Source organism: Gallus gallus, chromosome 6 (genome assembly GCF_016699485.2).
Source record: "Gallus gallus isolate bGalGal1 chromosome 6, bGalGal1.mat.broiler.GRCg7b, whole genome shotgun sequence".
In the NCBI taxonomy this organism is placed as follows: Eukaryota; Metazoa; Chordata; class Aves; order Galliformes; family Phasianidae; genus Gallus; species Gallus gallus.
The window spans coordinates 31,125,648-31,140,044 of record NC_052537.1 but is presented as its reverse complement, the minus strand read 5'-3'; the positions used below and the strand labels follow the sequence as shown (position 1 = coordinate 31,140,044).

At 36.5% G+C, this 14,397-nt stretch overlaps 1 protein-coding gene across 2 annotated transcripts in view; it reads right to left on the bottom strand.

The window, feature by feature from the left end:
• INPP5F (inositol polyphosphate-5-phosphatase F) overlaps positions 1-14,397 on the bottom strand; it is a 45,669-nt gene that overhangs the window by 6,453 nt on the left and 24,819 nt on the right. Inside the window, exons 8-20 of one of the 2 annotated variants that reach the window (XM_421792.6) lie at positions 14,113-14,292; positions 13,752-13,819; positions 13,280-13,404; positions 11,935-12,012; positions 11,353-11,473; positions 9,284-9,412; positions 8,650-8,767; positions 7,893-8,091; positions 7,047-7,118; positions 6,881-6,954; positions 5,864-5,992; positions 5,033-5,120; positions 825-3,495 (exon numbers count right to left, since the gene is read on the bottom strand). In XM_421792.6, coding sequence (XP_421792.3) covers positions 2,364-3,495; positions 5,033-5,120; positions 5,864-5,992; positions 6,881-6,954; positions 7,047-7,118; positions 7,893-8,091; positions 8,650-8,767; positions 9,284-9,412; positions 11,353-11,473; positions 11,935-12,012; positions 13,280-13,404; positions 13,752-13,819; positions 14,113-14,292 — 2,513 coding nt within the window. In that variant the 3' untranslated portion in view covers positions 825-2,363. Of the gene's footprint in view, positions 1-824; positions 3,496-5,032; positions 5,121-5,863; positions 5,993-6,880; positions 6,955-7,046; positions 7,119-7,892; positions 8,092-8,649; positions 8,768-9,283; positions 9,413-11,352; positions 11,474-11,934; positions 12,013-13,279; positions 13,405-13,751; positions 13,820-14,112; positions 14,293-14,397 lie in introns of those variants that run through there. The other variant, XM_015288905.3, reaches the window with a different exon arrangement.

The window sequence follows — 14,397 nt, the reverse complement described above, 5'->3', positions numbered from 1 at the left end:
GCTCTAATGTGTGGTGTCATACAGCTGCTTCCTCTATTTTCTGAAGCTGCTCGATAGCCTTGACAACAGCACCAAGGGCTAGTGAAACTGTAAGGGTGTGTGCATGGTATGTACACTTAGGAGAGTGCTGCTCACTCCCTGGTTTGTCAAAGATTTGAAGGGAGCATGGAGAAACCCTGTTTTGGCTTCATACTTTGCAGTGACATACTTTCTAGCTTCCTGTTCCTGTTTGCAAAGCATTTAGTAGACTAGCCAAGATGAGGTGAGTTAATCTGATCACTTTCAGACATGCTCTTACCTCTGCCTGAATATCAGGCCTCCTTGAAACTGAAAGCTAGTTCAAGCACTAAGAGTGTGTTAATGTTTATCACCTTAAGTGACAGATCCTGAAAGTGGTCAAGGCCAAGCTGGATAGTGGATGGCAACCAGCCCTGAGTAAGGGTGGTGGAAACAGGTGAGCTTTAAGGTCTTCCCCAAGCCCTTCTGCTTGTATGAAGTAACTATGCAAATATTTGTATAGGTCAGTTTCTCTTTCCTACCAAAGTAATGACAAAACTTTTTCCAGCTACTCCAGCTGTGTGGAACTTTTCGTTTCCCTAGAAGCTTTGCAAGTACCATGTCTTGTCTTCAAGCTTTTAGGAGTGTCTTTTTGGATGCATCTATGACTTCCCTTGAGGCTAACGTTCTAGCTCTGCAACTTCAGGAGAAAATGATAAAAGGTCTCTGTCAGATAACGGGTCAAGACAACCTACCCTCCTTTTGAAACTTAAAATTCCAGACTTATAGAGTAGCATATACCTTGATAACATGCCAGAAAGCATCTCTTTGTTCTATTTTTTTATTAAAATATCTCATATATATTGCTTACATTAAAATACAGCAGTAGTTTAATTTTAAATAGAGCCACAAGTATAGACACTCAAAAAATCCCAAACCCACATCACTTCAGTAAAACAAATAAATAAAGTTTCAGACAGTCAGGATTAGATGAAGATTAGACAATGATTTCAGGTAAACAAGTCCCAAGACACTCTACTAGCCTACCCATGACACTATTTTTAAAAACACCACGTGCAGCCTATCTACAGTACATGTACTAGAACAGAGAGGCACTGGCTCTATAACAGTGGTTAGAGTAGGTAGAGTTAGAGTAGGTAAAGTTATGAACCACAGCATAGCGACATCTGCTTTTGGATAATGTCCTACACTAGAATGGCATTGCAAGGCATTTCTGGAAGAGAATAATCTTTTGACACGTACATGTGCTGTTTGTTTTTTCTTTTTAAACCTGGTTCCCAGCATGAGTGGGAGGTTAGCCTTATTCTGCAAGTATGCAAAGCTTGAGCTGGTAATGAATTTGGTTTTGATTAGATAAAGACAACTATGCTCTGATGTCAACATTGACTTTATGAAACAGTACACTTGCCTTCTGTTTTAGAAGTTAGATCTTTGCATCCGGACAGTTAGAATATACGAGGAAAGTGACAGCACAGGGAATCACAATGCTTGAAGGTCAGGTATCTGGCTGGTCTTGTGTTACACTAACTCAAAATTTGAGTATATTGCCACTATCTAGAATTTGGAAAAAGGGCACAGAACAGCTTTAATCTAGGAAAAAAAGAATTAGAGCATTTGCCTCACTTCCCTTCACCGCAAATCTACAAGAGAAATTTGCACTGCAGGATTGTGGATATTTCAGATTGTATCAGGATGTCATATCTTTACTAAAAGTGGCCCAGGTAGTGTGGAAAGAAAAGAACAGCAAGAAGTCTTAATTTCTGGTTAACGTAATTAAATACCAAAAAAAAGCACATCAATTCCCATTGTAGAGGCACAATTCATAGAAAATTGCATCTAAAACTTCAATGGAAACAAGTAAAAATACTAGTTGAAAAATAAATAACGTGTAATCTACTATTAAGAAGTTATTTTGCTGGTGCAGTGCAAGGTAAGTAAGGTCACAGAAGTGCAGAATAATAACCATTTTAGTATAAATATTCTCTACGTAAGTCAGAAGAGCTACAAAATTAATCCCAAAAAAACACCTGTGCAACAGATTTAAGATAAACAGCATGCTTCCTAAGTCCCAGTGTCTAAACTACCTGTTCAAACATGATTTACCCTTTTGTCTCAGCTGCCTTAGGGAATTCTGAAGCCAGAACCAAATTCATTTGCATCTCTCGCACTTACTGTAAACAAGTAATCCATATTTTTGATCCCATTATTCATTAGCAGTTAATGCTACAGTGAACTCCAATAAAGGGTTCTTGGGTTTTTGTTAGGTTTTTTTAGGGTTTTTCTTTTTCTTTTTTTAAACAATTGGTATTAAAAGCCACAAAACGAGAAGAACACTCCATTAACAACTAAATTTGAATTATTCGTGTCTGGCATTGTGTAAACATTTCTTTCAGTTCTTTTTGTTTGATTTCATTTAGAGCTTCTGATTCTGCAGGGCTCTTCTGGACCTTTGCCACAGCAAAATTAATCCCTTGAGTCAATCCTGCTTGTGTGATGTTAGCAACCTGGACCATGGAACTGCGAATTTTAGCAAAAGGAGATACAGCTCTGCTGCTGCTACTGTCAGCTGGAGAAGGAGTTGTGTGGAGTCCTGTCTCAAGGATACCAGAAGCAGATCCTGGGCTTCTGTGAGATTTAGTGAAGTCAGTCCCATGGACAGCTAAAAGCTGAGGATTTGGCTCAGATTGTACATCCAGCTTGGATGGCCTGGAAGGAATGCCTCCAATAGTTTCAGTCTTGTTTTCTGCTTTCTTACACACATTATTGCTGGTTTCATTTATTACATGACGTGGCTCTTCAGAGCAAGTCTCTGCCTCCAAAGCATCTGACATTTTATTCTGAGCATCCTGTACAAACCTCTGGCAGTACACATCGATAGGTTTAGCAAATTCCATCTCTGCATTGTCAGCAGAAGGTACGGGTACATCTTCGCCGTCAGACTGGTTAGCCTGAGTGACATGAATCTCAGATGGAACATGAATGCTGATGTTCATATCAGTGCTGCTTATAGACTGGGACCGACTGCCCAGCCGTGGAGCTGAGGCGATGATACCACAACTAGGCAGCACATAATCTATCTGCCCTATGTTCTCTAGAGAGTCAGTTAACTGGTTGTCCTCATCAGATTTAGAATTAGTCAGAAAATCATCTGAGTGGAAAGAATCATTATCTGACATTTCTGTATCAGATTCCGCATGGACTTTAGTATCTACTGCTGGATTCTCTAAAGTTTCCAGGCTACTGTCTGATTTCCAAAGATTGACTTTCAAATTCGGTTTTAAAAAATTAACTTTCACTTCAGGTTTGGTGAAGCTGCCTAACTTCCGAAGATTGCTGATGTTTACGTTGGATTTGGTTTGTTTCACTTTTTGATTGAGAGATGAAAACTTGCTGAGTAAGTAATTCTTGCCTTGTGCCAGCGACCCTCTGTTCTGAGAGCGAATGCCAATGATGTCTTCGTGAGGTTTGCTGCTCTTCCTGGAAGAAAAACCAATCTCTAGTGTCCAACTAAGAGAATTTCATCTATAAACACCAAGTATTCATCATTTCCAGTCTATTTCCATAGAGATTGGCAGTTTAGAAAATGCATTCTTTTCCATATGTTAACTGTACCCATATAAGCTCACCAAATTAAAAACAACAACAACAAAGAAAGGTGTGAAAGAATGGCATCCAAACAAGGCAAAAATATTCATAGTTTCAGATGAAACTGATTTGATGCCTGCTGTGTACTTACAATTCCTACTCTGTTTATGATGCAGTCTATATTGAGATTTAGGGGGAAAAAAAATAAATCAGTATTTAGGGCCTGTAAGCAAAATTTTCTTGCTTCTTTTTCCAGCTGAGCAGAAACTGAAATAATAGCCCAGTAATCAGATGCATAAGAAAGTCACTGAGATGCATGCTCTGATTTTTTTTGCTTGACAATTTACTGTTGTGCTGCACAACACATTTTCTAGCTCATGCAGTTCAAACTGGAATGCTTGAACTAGTAAAATGTATTAAATATCAATTAGCCATCCTCTTATTCCTACTCCACTGTTCTTTTTAAATGATTTTTAACACCTCACCAGTATTTGGAGACATGGATTACTTTTAAGTTGATTACAGCTCATTAGACAAATTATCTAAAAGGAGTACTTTAGAACTATCCTCTCAGTGAGCTTGCGAAAATGAAAACTTATGTGCCATTCTGATTAATAGACAGGTGCTCATGAGTTCAAATTCCAGCCACCTCAGAAAACAAGCTATTAACTCAGGCACAAAAGTCTTTATTTCCTGGGAAGTGAACTACGTTCTTCATTTCTGTTTTTAAAACTTCATAATTTCATAACAACATACCACAATTCTTGCATTTATCTGTTTCTAGACCATACATTTAAGAAGCTTTATTTCTTGTAAGAACAACAAAAAAAATAAAACCTTGGACACTTCACATTTAGTCAGACTTAGCACTTGCATCACTACATTCTGGTGTACAAGACATTAGCCATTTTTTCTTTTCCATTTTTGTTGGTTCATAAAGAAATGTAAATTCTAAAAACACCAACTCCGCACTGAGTAACACTGTCCACTAATGCAAGATGTTCTTAAGAGTTAAATATCACCTCATCTTCTATCAGTGTTCTTCATGCCAGACCCAAAACACATCTGGGTTTGCTTAACACTTCAGTGGAATTAATCTAAAAGTAATTTATTTTTTTTCTTAACTACAGAACCAGTAAAACAAAGTTCATCTAGGAATTAAACTTCAGACTAATCATGAAGTACCCAATTTGCAGTATGTTACTTATGTTTGATAGCATATGTTCTATGTAGTCACAAATGTACAAAACAGCATTCTCGTTCATACTATTAAGAAAGCATCTGTAGATAGCGACCACTGAAAGCACCATAACAAATTAATTGCTAGAAACAGGATTGTTTCTTTTAGGTATCACGCATTACCGCGTACTGTTAGCTGCTGAGAAGACAGCAGAACTGGGACAAAGATTTGCATGATTAAAGCACTCACCTCTCTAGCTTTTTCTCAATAATAGGCACATCTAATCCCATTGCTTGCTTCGTGATTCGCAGCATTTCTGCAATGCACTGAAGAGTGTCTGAAATCCAATTAGCAGCCTGTCAGACTTAAAAACTTGACATCTCAACATCCCAAGATCTAAAAATCAAACTTTTTTTTTTTTTGTAACTTAATTAAGGTTGGGTTTTTCCCCCTATTCTTTAGGGTAGTTATACTCAAGTTGCAACTGATTTAAAGCTTACAAACCAGCTTAAGGAAACAATAGACACTCCTTAAGCCCTAGATAGGTATGGGGTGTAAGTGAATCACTGCCACGATACATTTGCAGAAGGAACACATACAATCACACTTAGTCTAAATGCTTCTTGACTAAACTCAGTGCTCCAGGTAAAGAGTGATGGTTTTCCCTATTAGCTTTTCTTTAATTTAGTTAAACAAGAAGGAAGAACATTTCCATATCCTTCATTATCTAACATTAACATATCTTTCACTATCTAAACCAATTTCTTATGCTTATTGGAGCCAATATGAAGTCTGTTTTATCCTGATGTAGACCTTAATTACTCCAAAATTGAATGTCTTCATTCTAGGTAGAAGAATGGCTTCAAAACCATACCTGAAGCTTATTTTTCTCTGTTAAAACAGTAACAGTTCAGTGTACACACAGGACATATAGCTTTCTCCCCCCCTAGCAAAAGAGTTAGTTACATTAAATGTTATCCACCATAAGTCATTTTAACAGCTACAGAAAAAGGTTTTCTAGAGGAAGGCTGGTATAACTAGTGCACTTTGACATATAAAGCTTTTACACAAGAAACAAACCTTTTCCATCTTCATCTGGGTTGCGTACCACAGCTCGAAGGGTGTGAAAATATCCACTTGTGTCCTTGTACTTGTAGTGTAGCCTCATGCATGAGAACTTGGGTTTGCCAAAGAGAGTAGGCTCAGGCCCTGAGAAAAAACAAAGTTAGAAACATCCTTGAATGGAATAATGAAAAACATTGTGGAGACTATACCTAAACAAGCAAGAAAACAGCTTCATGTTTTCTGTAAATAATGTAGGCATTTGAAATGAAAGGTTTTCCACAATAACTAAGTTATCAATTACTTTCAAAGAGCAGATGGACTTTACGCACACTGTTATAATCCTGACTGTTTATTATTATAGACCATCCTCTCAGATAGGAGAAAAATTATGCATCTATTACATCCTATGTCCTAGGAAATGTTTCTGAGAAGATTGAAGAGAGAAAGTGATAAAATCATGAGACAATCTGTAATGGATGATTTAACTTCATTAACAGAGAAAGGGGGGCAGCAATAGAAATTAATCAACATAAAACAATTCCAAAATAGCATGTTCCTTATCAGACCTTACTAAAGAAGAACAAACTTTAAAAAGGTATGAAACAGATCTAAAACACAACTGAGAAGCAACTACTGTATTTGGATCAAATAAAAAAGGTCCACCAAATACACTTATTTGTAATTGATTACAGAATTTGATTAATCTGTTACTGACATTTTAGAGATTCATTTTGGTTTGATGCATTGATGTGTTGGTTTTGGTGGTTTGGTATTTTTTGGAAGAGTTTGAGTGCAGTTTTGTTGTTGCTTTATAACCCTACCAGTGATCAAAGCTTCCATTTCAAGCAGGACCAGAGGACAAGATTGTGAAAGAACTCTGGTGTCTTATCAGCAAGCAAGCGTCTAGGATGCACTGCACAGGATGCAACATGCAGAGGCTTGCTGTTTCTATTCAAAGCAGACTACAGATGCATTAACTGGGCAAGCTACTGTTAAGAGCATTCAAGAAACATATGCATTATGTATTCTTACCTATTTCTATTTTTTCCAGTGCTTCAAGGCTTAGCCTTTGGTACTGATTCACCTTGTCAATTTCGTCATCATAACTAGAAAAAAAGAATCAGAGTTTAAAACTTACTAACCTGAAACAAAGCTAGTAGAAGTAAACTACACAAAGTAAGAGAAGCTGGTAACTTACTAGGCCACATAGTAGGCAGAATTAGAAAGTAACAGCAAAACATCCACATCTTTATGAGTGGCATCAATGAGACTGAGGAAGGAGAAAAAGAAAAATAAATAGTTTTCCTTTCACAGCCATAATGAATCCACAGCATATTTCAGGGACCTTCTTTTACAATGACCCCTTGTACCTGGAAGTATATAGTAGCTCAAGTAGATCAGTACCAGGTCCAAAAAAAAAAATAAAAAAAATAAAAACACACTCTCACAAGCTGTTAAGATACTAACAGATTAAAAGATTTCAGGCAATCCAAGTGATGAGTCTATGCACATCTTTGCTATTTTAGATGTTAAATTTTAGCCTGCAGAAGATCTAACCATTGTTTATCTATTATACATTAGTATACTCTGAACTTGATAAGGAGACTTATCAATGAAATTAGAATTTATGCTCACTATCATCAGGAAGAGCCACCCAGGCTTTCATACTACCCATTCATTACACAAGAATTTAACTTAACTTCAAAGCCATATTGGATCAAGTCCCTACTTCCTCTACAAAGCAGTAAGGAAATACAGATCAAACAGCCCCTTCTGGAACTAAGGGGAGTTAGAAGTCCTGCCTACCACGTATAGCCAGATGATTTTTCAAAAAACTCAGGCACCCACCATTTTTATGGCATCTGAGATAAAACACAATGTTTGTAAGACCTTTACTCTTACAACTACTCAACTGTAGATCACAGCCGAACATTTGCATTTGTTTAACATACCAGTTATCAAAGTTATATAACTTGTCAGAAGTAATTAACAGAACATGTGATAGCAGCTGGTCAGTGATGATTGGTCAGTTTATTCAACAAACCTTGGGTCGCAATCAATAAGTGCCCATCCTCCATGGAATTTTTCATCATCTGGTAAAAGCAGTTTCATGTAGCTCTGCAACAGCTGACTAATCAATTCCTGATGGCTTCTCAGATTCTCTTTGTGTAGGGCTTCATGCTCTTTCTCTTTTGTAAATATGGAGTACAGATCCTCTGTTACAGGGATACCCTGCATCAAGTCTAGATTTATAAACACAAGATATCAGTAAGAAGCTGCCAACAGTTAAGCACTATACAAACAGTACTCTGTGAACTGCTTTGTCAACTCCTTGAGTGGTTCTTAAAATAGCGAGCTGTAACCTTTTTTGCTGACAGAAGACAAAATTATACCTACAGAGTTATCAATTCAGGCAGCATTCTGTTCAGAAAGATTAACCAACCATTTTTAAAGTATCTACAATTATGAAAGCTTTCCTACATAAATTTGAACCTTCCTTTGTCTAAGAGATGTCATAAGAGAATTAATGCTAAAATTAAGTTAGGAACAAATTTTATTTATCCTTCATATAATTCCACTGAACTGAATTGTGTTTTATGTCCAAATGCTCGTTTCATTTGGTGTCTACTGCACAGAAATGACTGATATATATATGTATATGAGTATAGATATATACGTATATGTATATATATCTATACACACACACACACCAGAGGCACATAGAAAAAGCAGCCAAAGATAAAGCCAAGATGCTTCTGAACAGACACAATAGTTTAGCTTAACTGAAGTTTTATCCTTACCTATGACTGCTTGCCTATAAGCATCCCTGAAACGATTCAGGTAATATCTGTTTGCAGAATTTACTCCATCCTTCATTACTCCTGCCAGCTTTCTTTCACCAGTCCTTGTGAAGTCACCCTGTTACAAGAACATGCAAGTCATGCATACACACAGCTTGGAAGCAGCAGACTTCGCTCAAAAGCTTTGGCATCCTGACATTCCAGATTGAACAAATGACAACTCGGAAGTAATGATCAAATAACTATTTCCATATACAAGTTGAAAATATATATATTCTTAGAAAAGCAAAGCATTTCTCATGGCATTGTTTGACTCCTCAGAGAATCTTACACTTTCAACAGAAATATAATTCTGTGTATAACTGTAATGAAAAACCTAATCAGATAAATGCCACCTAATATTCAAGCCAGACGTTTAAGACATCAGTTTGGGATATTCAAACACCTCAAAAAATTGTTATGTCCTTTATCAAAAAAGGAAACAAACATTATTGAAATAGTGAAACATTATTGAAACATTAGTGAAACATTATTGAAACTAATTCCTCTTCCCTAAGACTGTTTTCCATTGGAGGTAAAAACTACAATGTAGCACACTGCTCAATAACAAACTAGGTAACACTTGACCCTTTACCTTCAAGGCTGCTGTGCCAGCATACTGCCGGCTTATGGCATCTCCATTGTTTGCCCATATTATCTGGTAGATTCTATTGCATTTCACTGGCAAAGGCTGTTCTGGTGGCATCACACCCAGTTTTTTGAGCTGGAATTTGACATACTTGTTAATATAAGGTTCTAGATAAACTCATTCACAGTATCAGAGCTTGAATAAAGAAAGAAAACACGTAAGCATTTTAATATTAAATTTTATATGGTCTGAAAAAGAAGCCCAGTCTGCTCATTTCTCAGATTATATTCCCTGTTAACGATGAATTAGTGATTCATCATGAAACACCATAAAAGAAAAATCACTGGAAATAGTGGTAATATATAAAACACAGATGTAAACAAATCTTCAAAAAATAGCTGAAGGAAGACAAGATACAGGAAAATTCTTCTTATGGAAAATATCAAGAGAACATGACCTATTATCCACATTAAAGTTCTAACAGGTTAAATGAGCTCATTACTTTCATTGCAAAGGTACTCATAAAGTCAAAGGTCTGGAAATAAAGTGGAATCTCTTCCTAGTTGGAAGAAAAGAAGCATGCCATGAAGACGTGATCTTTTTCTTGTAGACACTAAAGCCAATATAGTCACTCCATCCTCAGACTCTCTGTCCCCAGAAGAAAACTTTAGTAGCAACTCAGTATGTTATGTTTATAATAAAGGCTCGTGCGTTCTGGACTGTTACTGCTCAACACTAATACTGAAGGCCTGATATCTTCCTCTTCAGAACACCCAGTACTTGCAGGTTTTCCCAGATAAGTCTCAGGTATAATAAAAATGGGAATCTTTTTCTCCACATATTAAATTGGTAAAGCTGTAGAGTTTTCCATTCTGAAAATAATATTATATGTAATTGTAGGAGACACTAAATCTTAGACCTACTGTAGTGATACCTTGGCAAACCTCAATTTACAACTTACAATTAAAAATGCTCAAGTATGTTTGCAACTTAGGTGAAAATTGATACAAGGCTATTCATTTACTTTGCAAACCCTATTAAGTTCCCAGTTGACATAAAGCTAATCCTACAGCTCCTAGAAAATGCAAAAGCAAGATACATGTAATTCTAAATATTCTTCTTCATGTCAATCAACTCCCAATGTTTTCTCAGTTATGATTTGATTCTGAAGTGCTTTGGCTGTAATTTGAGAAGGACAGAGCACATCATAGCTAATAGTACAATAATTATTAAAAAAAAGACCTCTCCACATTCCATGCAATCCTCTATTTAGAAAGATGGCCTTTGAATTTACATTGGTAATGTACATAGAAACCTGTTTATTATCTGCAAACAGCAACTGCCAGATAAAAGGGTTAGAGCCATTCAATCCTCATCTTTATGAAACGCCCACCTCATCTTCTATCCCTCACTTTAAGTATAGCCAGATTTGTTCATTTTAGGTTGGGGGAATAACTGAGGCTTCTATGTTACATTTACAAGCATTATTAAATCCTGGAGAGAGGACAGAATCAAACTGTCTGGGACACTAACATCATGAACTAGCTGTTTCTCTACACAGAAGAGAAGAGGCATGTCCTTGCATGCTATACCATACCCTATTTCATTTCACGGTGGCTAAAATAACATCCAACTTCTACTTGGGTTCTAGTCTTTAAACATCTCATTTAGGGGACTGTTTTTAACAAAAACAACTTTGTTACTGCACATTTTAAACTGAAATGACTAAATCCAAACAAAAGAATAATCAAGATGTGAACAGACAGTCCCTTCCTCTCTGAAGAAAAGGACTAGGCATCACTGTTTTAAAATGATTTTGAGTTATGTTAGCAGCTTCATGGTTCTCCAAGCAGTTTGCAAAGACCCTTTCCAGCAGTTGTTAATTTAGCATTGTTCAGCAACAAAGGCTTCACAGAACTGCATGGGTTGGAAGGGACCTCAAGAGATCGAGTCCAACCGCGCTACTAAAACAAGTACCCTCCAATAGGTCACATAAGTAGGCATGAATTTTCTCGTGAATAATAGTAAAACTTTGAGGAACTCAATGCTTTAAAAATGACAACAGTTATACATGCCTGCTGTTCCATGACCACTCTCGCAATAGCAGCCTGTACTACATTGGTACGATCCAGACAGTCCATGCAGTTAACTCGAAAAATTCCTTCCTGTTTACAAATCACACCAGCTTGATCAACCCTTTCAAGATAAAAAAAACTGAGTGAAAGCAGTGTAGTTTATCAGCCCCTACAGACACAGAAAATTTTACACATGGAATATAGTTTGATTTCACTCATCAACACACCATGTGATGCTCAGTATTAACTACCATTGTTCTGACTATTTGAGAAAACATTATTTTCAACAGTAGGGCTGTAGCTCTAAGGTTTATGGGTCAAATATAGAGCATTTCCCATAAATGTAAGAAATTTTAAAAACATTAAAGGCAGTAAACCTCAAGGAGAAAAGAGTAACTGAGAATTTTTGCTGTTAGGTCTATAGAAAAGTAATGCTTCTGAACACTGAATACACAGTGAGGCACAAATTTGGCACCACAAAATATACAGTTACAACAAATTCAAGGCCTCTGTATAGGCACTTTTTTTTTTTTTTTACCCTGAAAGTACTTAATACAAGCCTGAGAACAGTTAAGTACCTACCAGCACCACTTCATGTCAAGAATAATGTCATGAATGGCATCAGTCAGTGTTTGAACATTTTCAAACTTCATTCCTCGGCTAAAATACAGAATTTCATAGCAGTTAGGTTGAACTGAAGTAGTGATTTTCTTTGGCATTGCAAGTAACAGAAAACAAATGACATTAAGGATTTAGCTAAGTGGGAGAGGTAGGCAATTTGACAAACTATAAACAGCAACCAAAATTCAGAACACTTTGAACAATTCAATACTGAAACCTCAGGCAAGACATTTAGATGTTTACATTCTACAGGATCAGCATTCCTGAATGCTGATTCTACAAGGAAAAACATGTGTACAGCTATTCAGGCATGTGTACCGTTCTGTAATATTTTAGGCAGTGTCAACAAAAAAGGATTTGAAGTTGGGATAGCCTGCCCTGCTTTTCCAGCCATCCTATAATAGTAACACCTGCAGACACACCCTCACACCCTCTTGACAACCTCTGCCAAGAATTGTGTTTTCAGTACTGTACCCTATTCGCTTATGCCATGTGAAAAACAGTACTCATTACTACAGTTCTTGGAAGCAAACAGAAATGAAAACTCCTAGCTAAGCATAAGTTCAGGATATTCTACAGAGCAAAATGTTACCTTACAGACCTTAAGTACTTTCCCTTTTCCCCAACTTCAGATAATATCTTGTAGTGACATACTAGGTCAATAATGATTTTCCAGACCAGATCCATCCCTTACATTAAGTTTGGAAGCAAAGATTAAAGTTTTTTGGATAATATATTGGTCTACAACTGCAGTCTGCTTGAGGGAAGCTGGGAAAATATGTGCTTGTGTGACAGATCACAGGTTTGGGCATGCCACACAGCACTAGACCATTCCAACATCAGAGTAGAGTCATGAAAACAGCAGCTCTTTATACTTCATTAAAGTAAAATCTTGCGTATTTTATTATGTAACATCATTAGAATTCTCCAAATATGTGATGGGGTTCATCTGCAAGAAAAATACCTTATAGCAATGAATTACATGCAGAATGCTCAACTGTTAGAAAAGCAGGTCAGCCACCAATTCACACTCATAGCATGTAAAGAAACCTTTGCTTAATAAAGCACAACAACGTTAAGTTTTGCATAATAACAGTGCATATTTAACAAAGATCAGTGACAAAAAACTACTAAAAGCAATGCTTGTTCATCCCAACTTGGGCTTTTTATATTGCTTTACAGAAGATATCATTCCTATTCAAAAGGAAGCTTTTCATGCAGAAGACAGAAATAATGGCTTTTCTCCTCCCTTTTGTTCTTTGTTAAATAAAAAAATGCAAAGCAAACTTTTAATTATGTTTCTTACCAGTGCTCATGGAAGTCAAATGAAACATAGGTCAAATTTGCATTATTGTACAGAAGAACTTGTTTAAGGTAAGCATCTCCAATAATCTTCTCTCTGCCTGTCTGATCCACCAAATTAATAATGACCTGTTCAGAAATGTAGATTTAACACTTGTTACCCTCTGCAATGTGACTGATACCATGTAATGAGTAGTATAGAAGTAAAAAAACCTTTGTAGGTCACCCTGTGTAAGGTTATTGTCTTTGATAAGTTCTACTTGAGATCAAGTAAGTTCTATATGTTAGCTGAGTGTTAGCACAAGAGCTATAAAATGCTAAGGACAGGTATACAAAAGTAGGGCTTAGACATCTTTGCAAGTTACTACGCTTTCCAGATAACTCTAAACAAAGATTCTATTTCTGTAGCATCATTCCAATAATCACAAGAAGCATGCAAAAAAAATTTGTGAGCTATTTTACCATGTAGCACCCACCTGCTTTCTGTAATTTTTCAGCTGTTCTTCAAAATGTGCACGAAAACAGGCCACTGTTTCATTTTCACCTACAAGGCAGAGCAGTGTTAGACAAAAACAGTCTGTTCAGCAGTAAGTTCTGTTGAAGTATTAATTCATACTCAAATCTATATTCAAAGATAGCCTTGCTTAAAAACAGCATAATACATTCTACAGAATTACTTTTACAGTCCGTCATGAGTTCCAGCTCCAACATTGTTGTTCTACTACTATATTTTATTTGAAAAATCATTCTTCAAGTTTTCTTTCTTTTGCCTTTGAGTGAAGAGCAGGGTGATGTGGAAGAAATTCTGATCTAGAATTATTCCACTTAAAAACTCACTCTTGTCCAGACGGGGCCGTGGGTTATATCTATATCCAACTTGGCTCCAGAAAACAGGCACAGAGCCTCTTGTTTGTACAAATGAAAGAGTATGATTATGAACATGAATCAGTTGCTCTGTCTCAACATAATTTGCCACATTTCCATTTTTATCAACACCTCGTCGCTTATACCGCATTCCTAGGAAGAACAAGAATAATGATTAATTCACATTTTAAGTATTAAAATGGCTAAATCCTACATTACCGCTTCTTTTTTTTTTCTTCCCATCCAAACTCTAAAAAT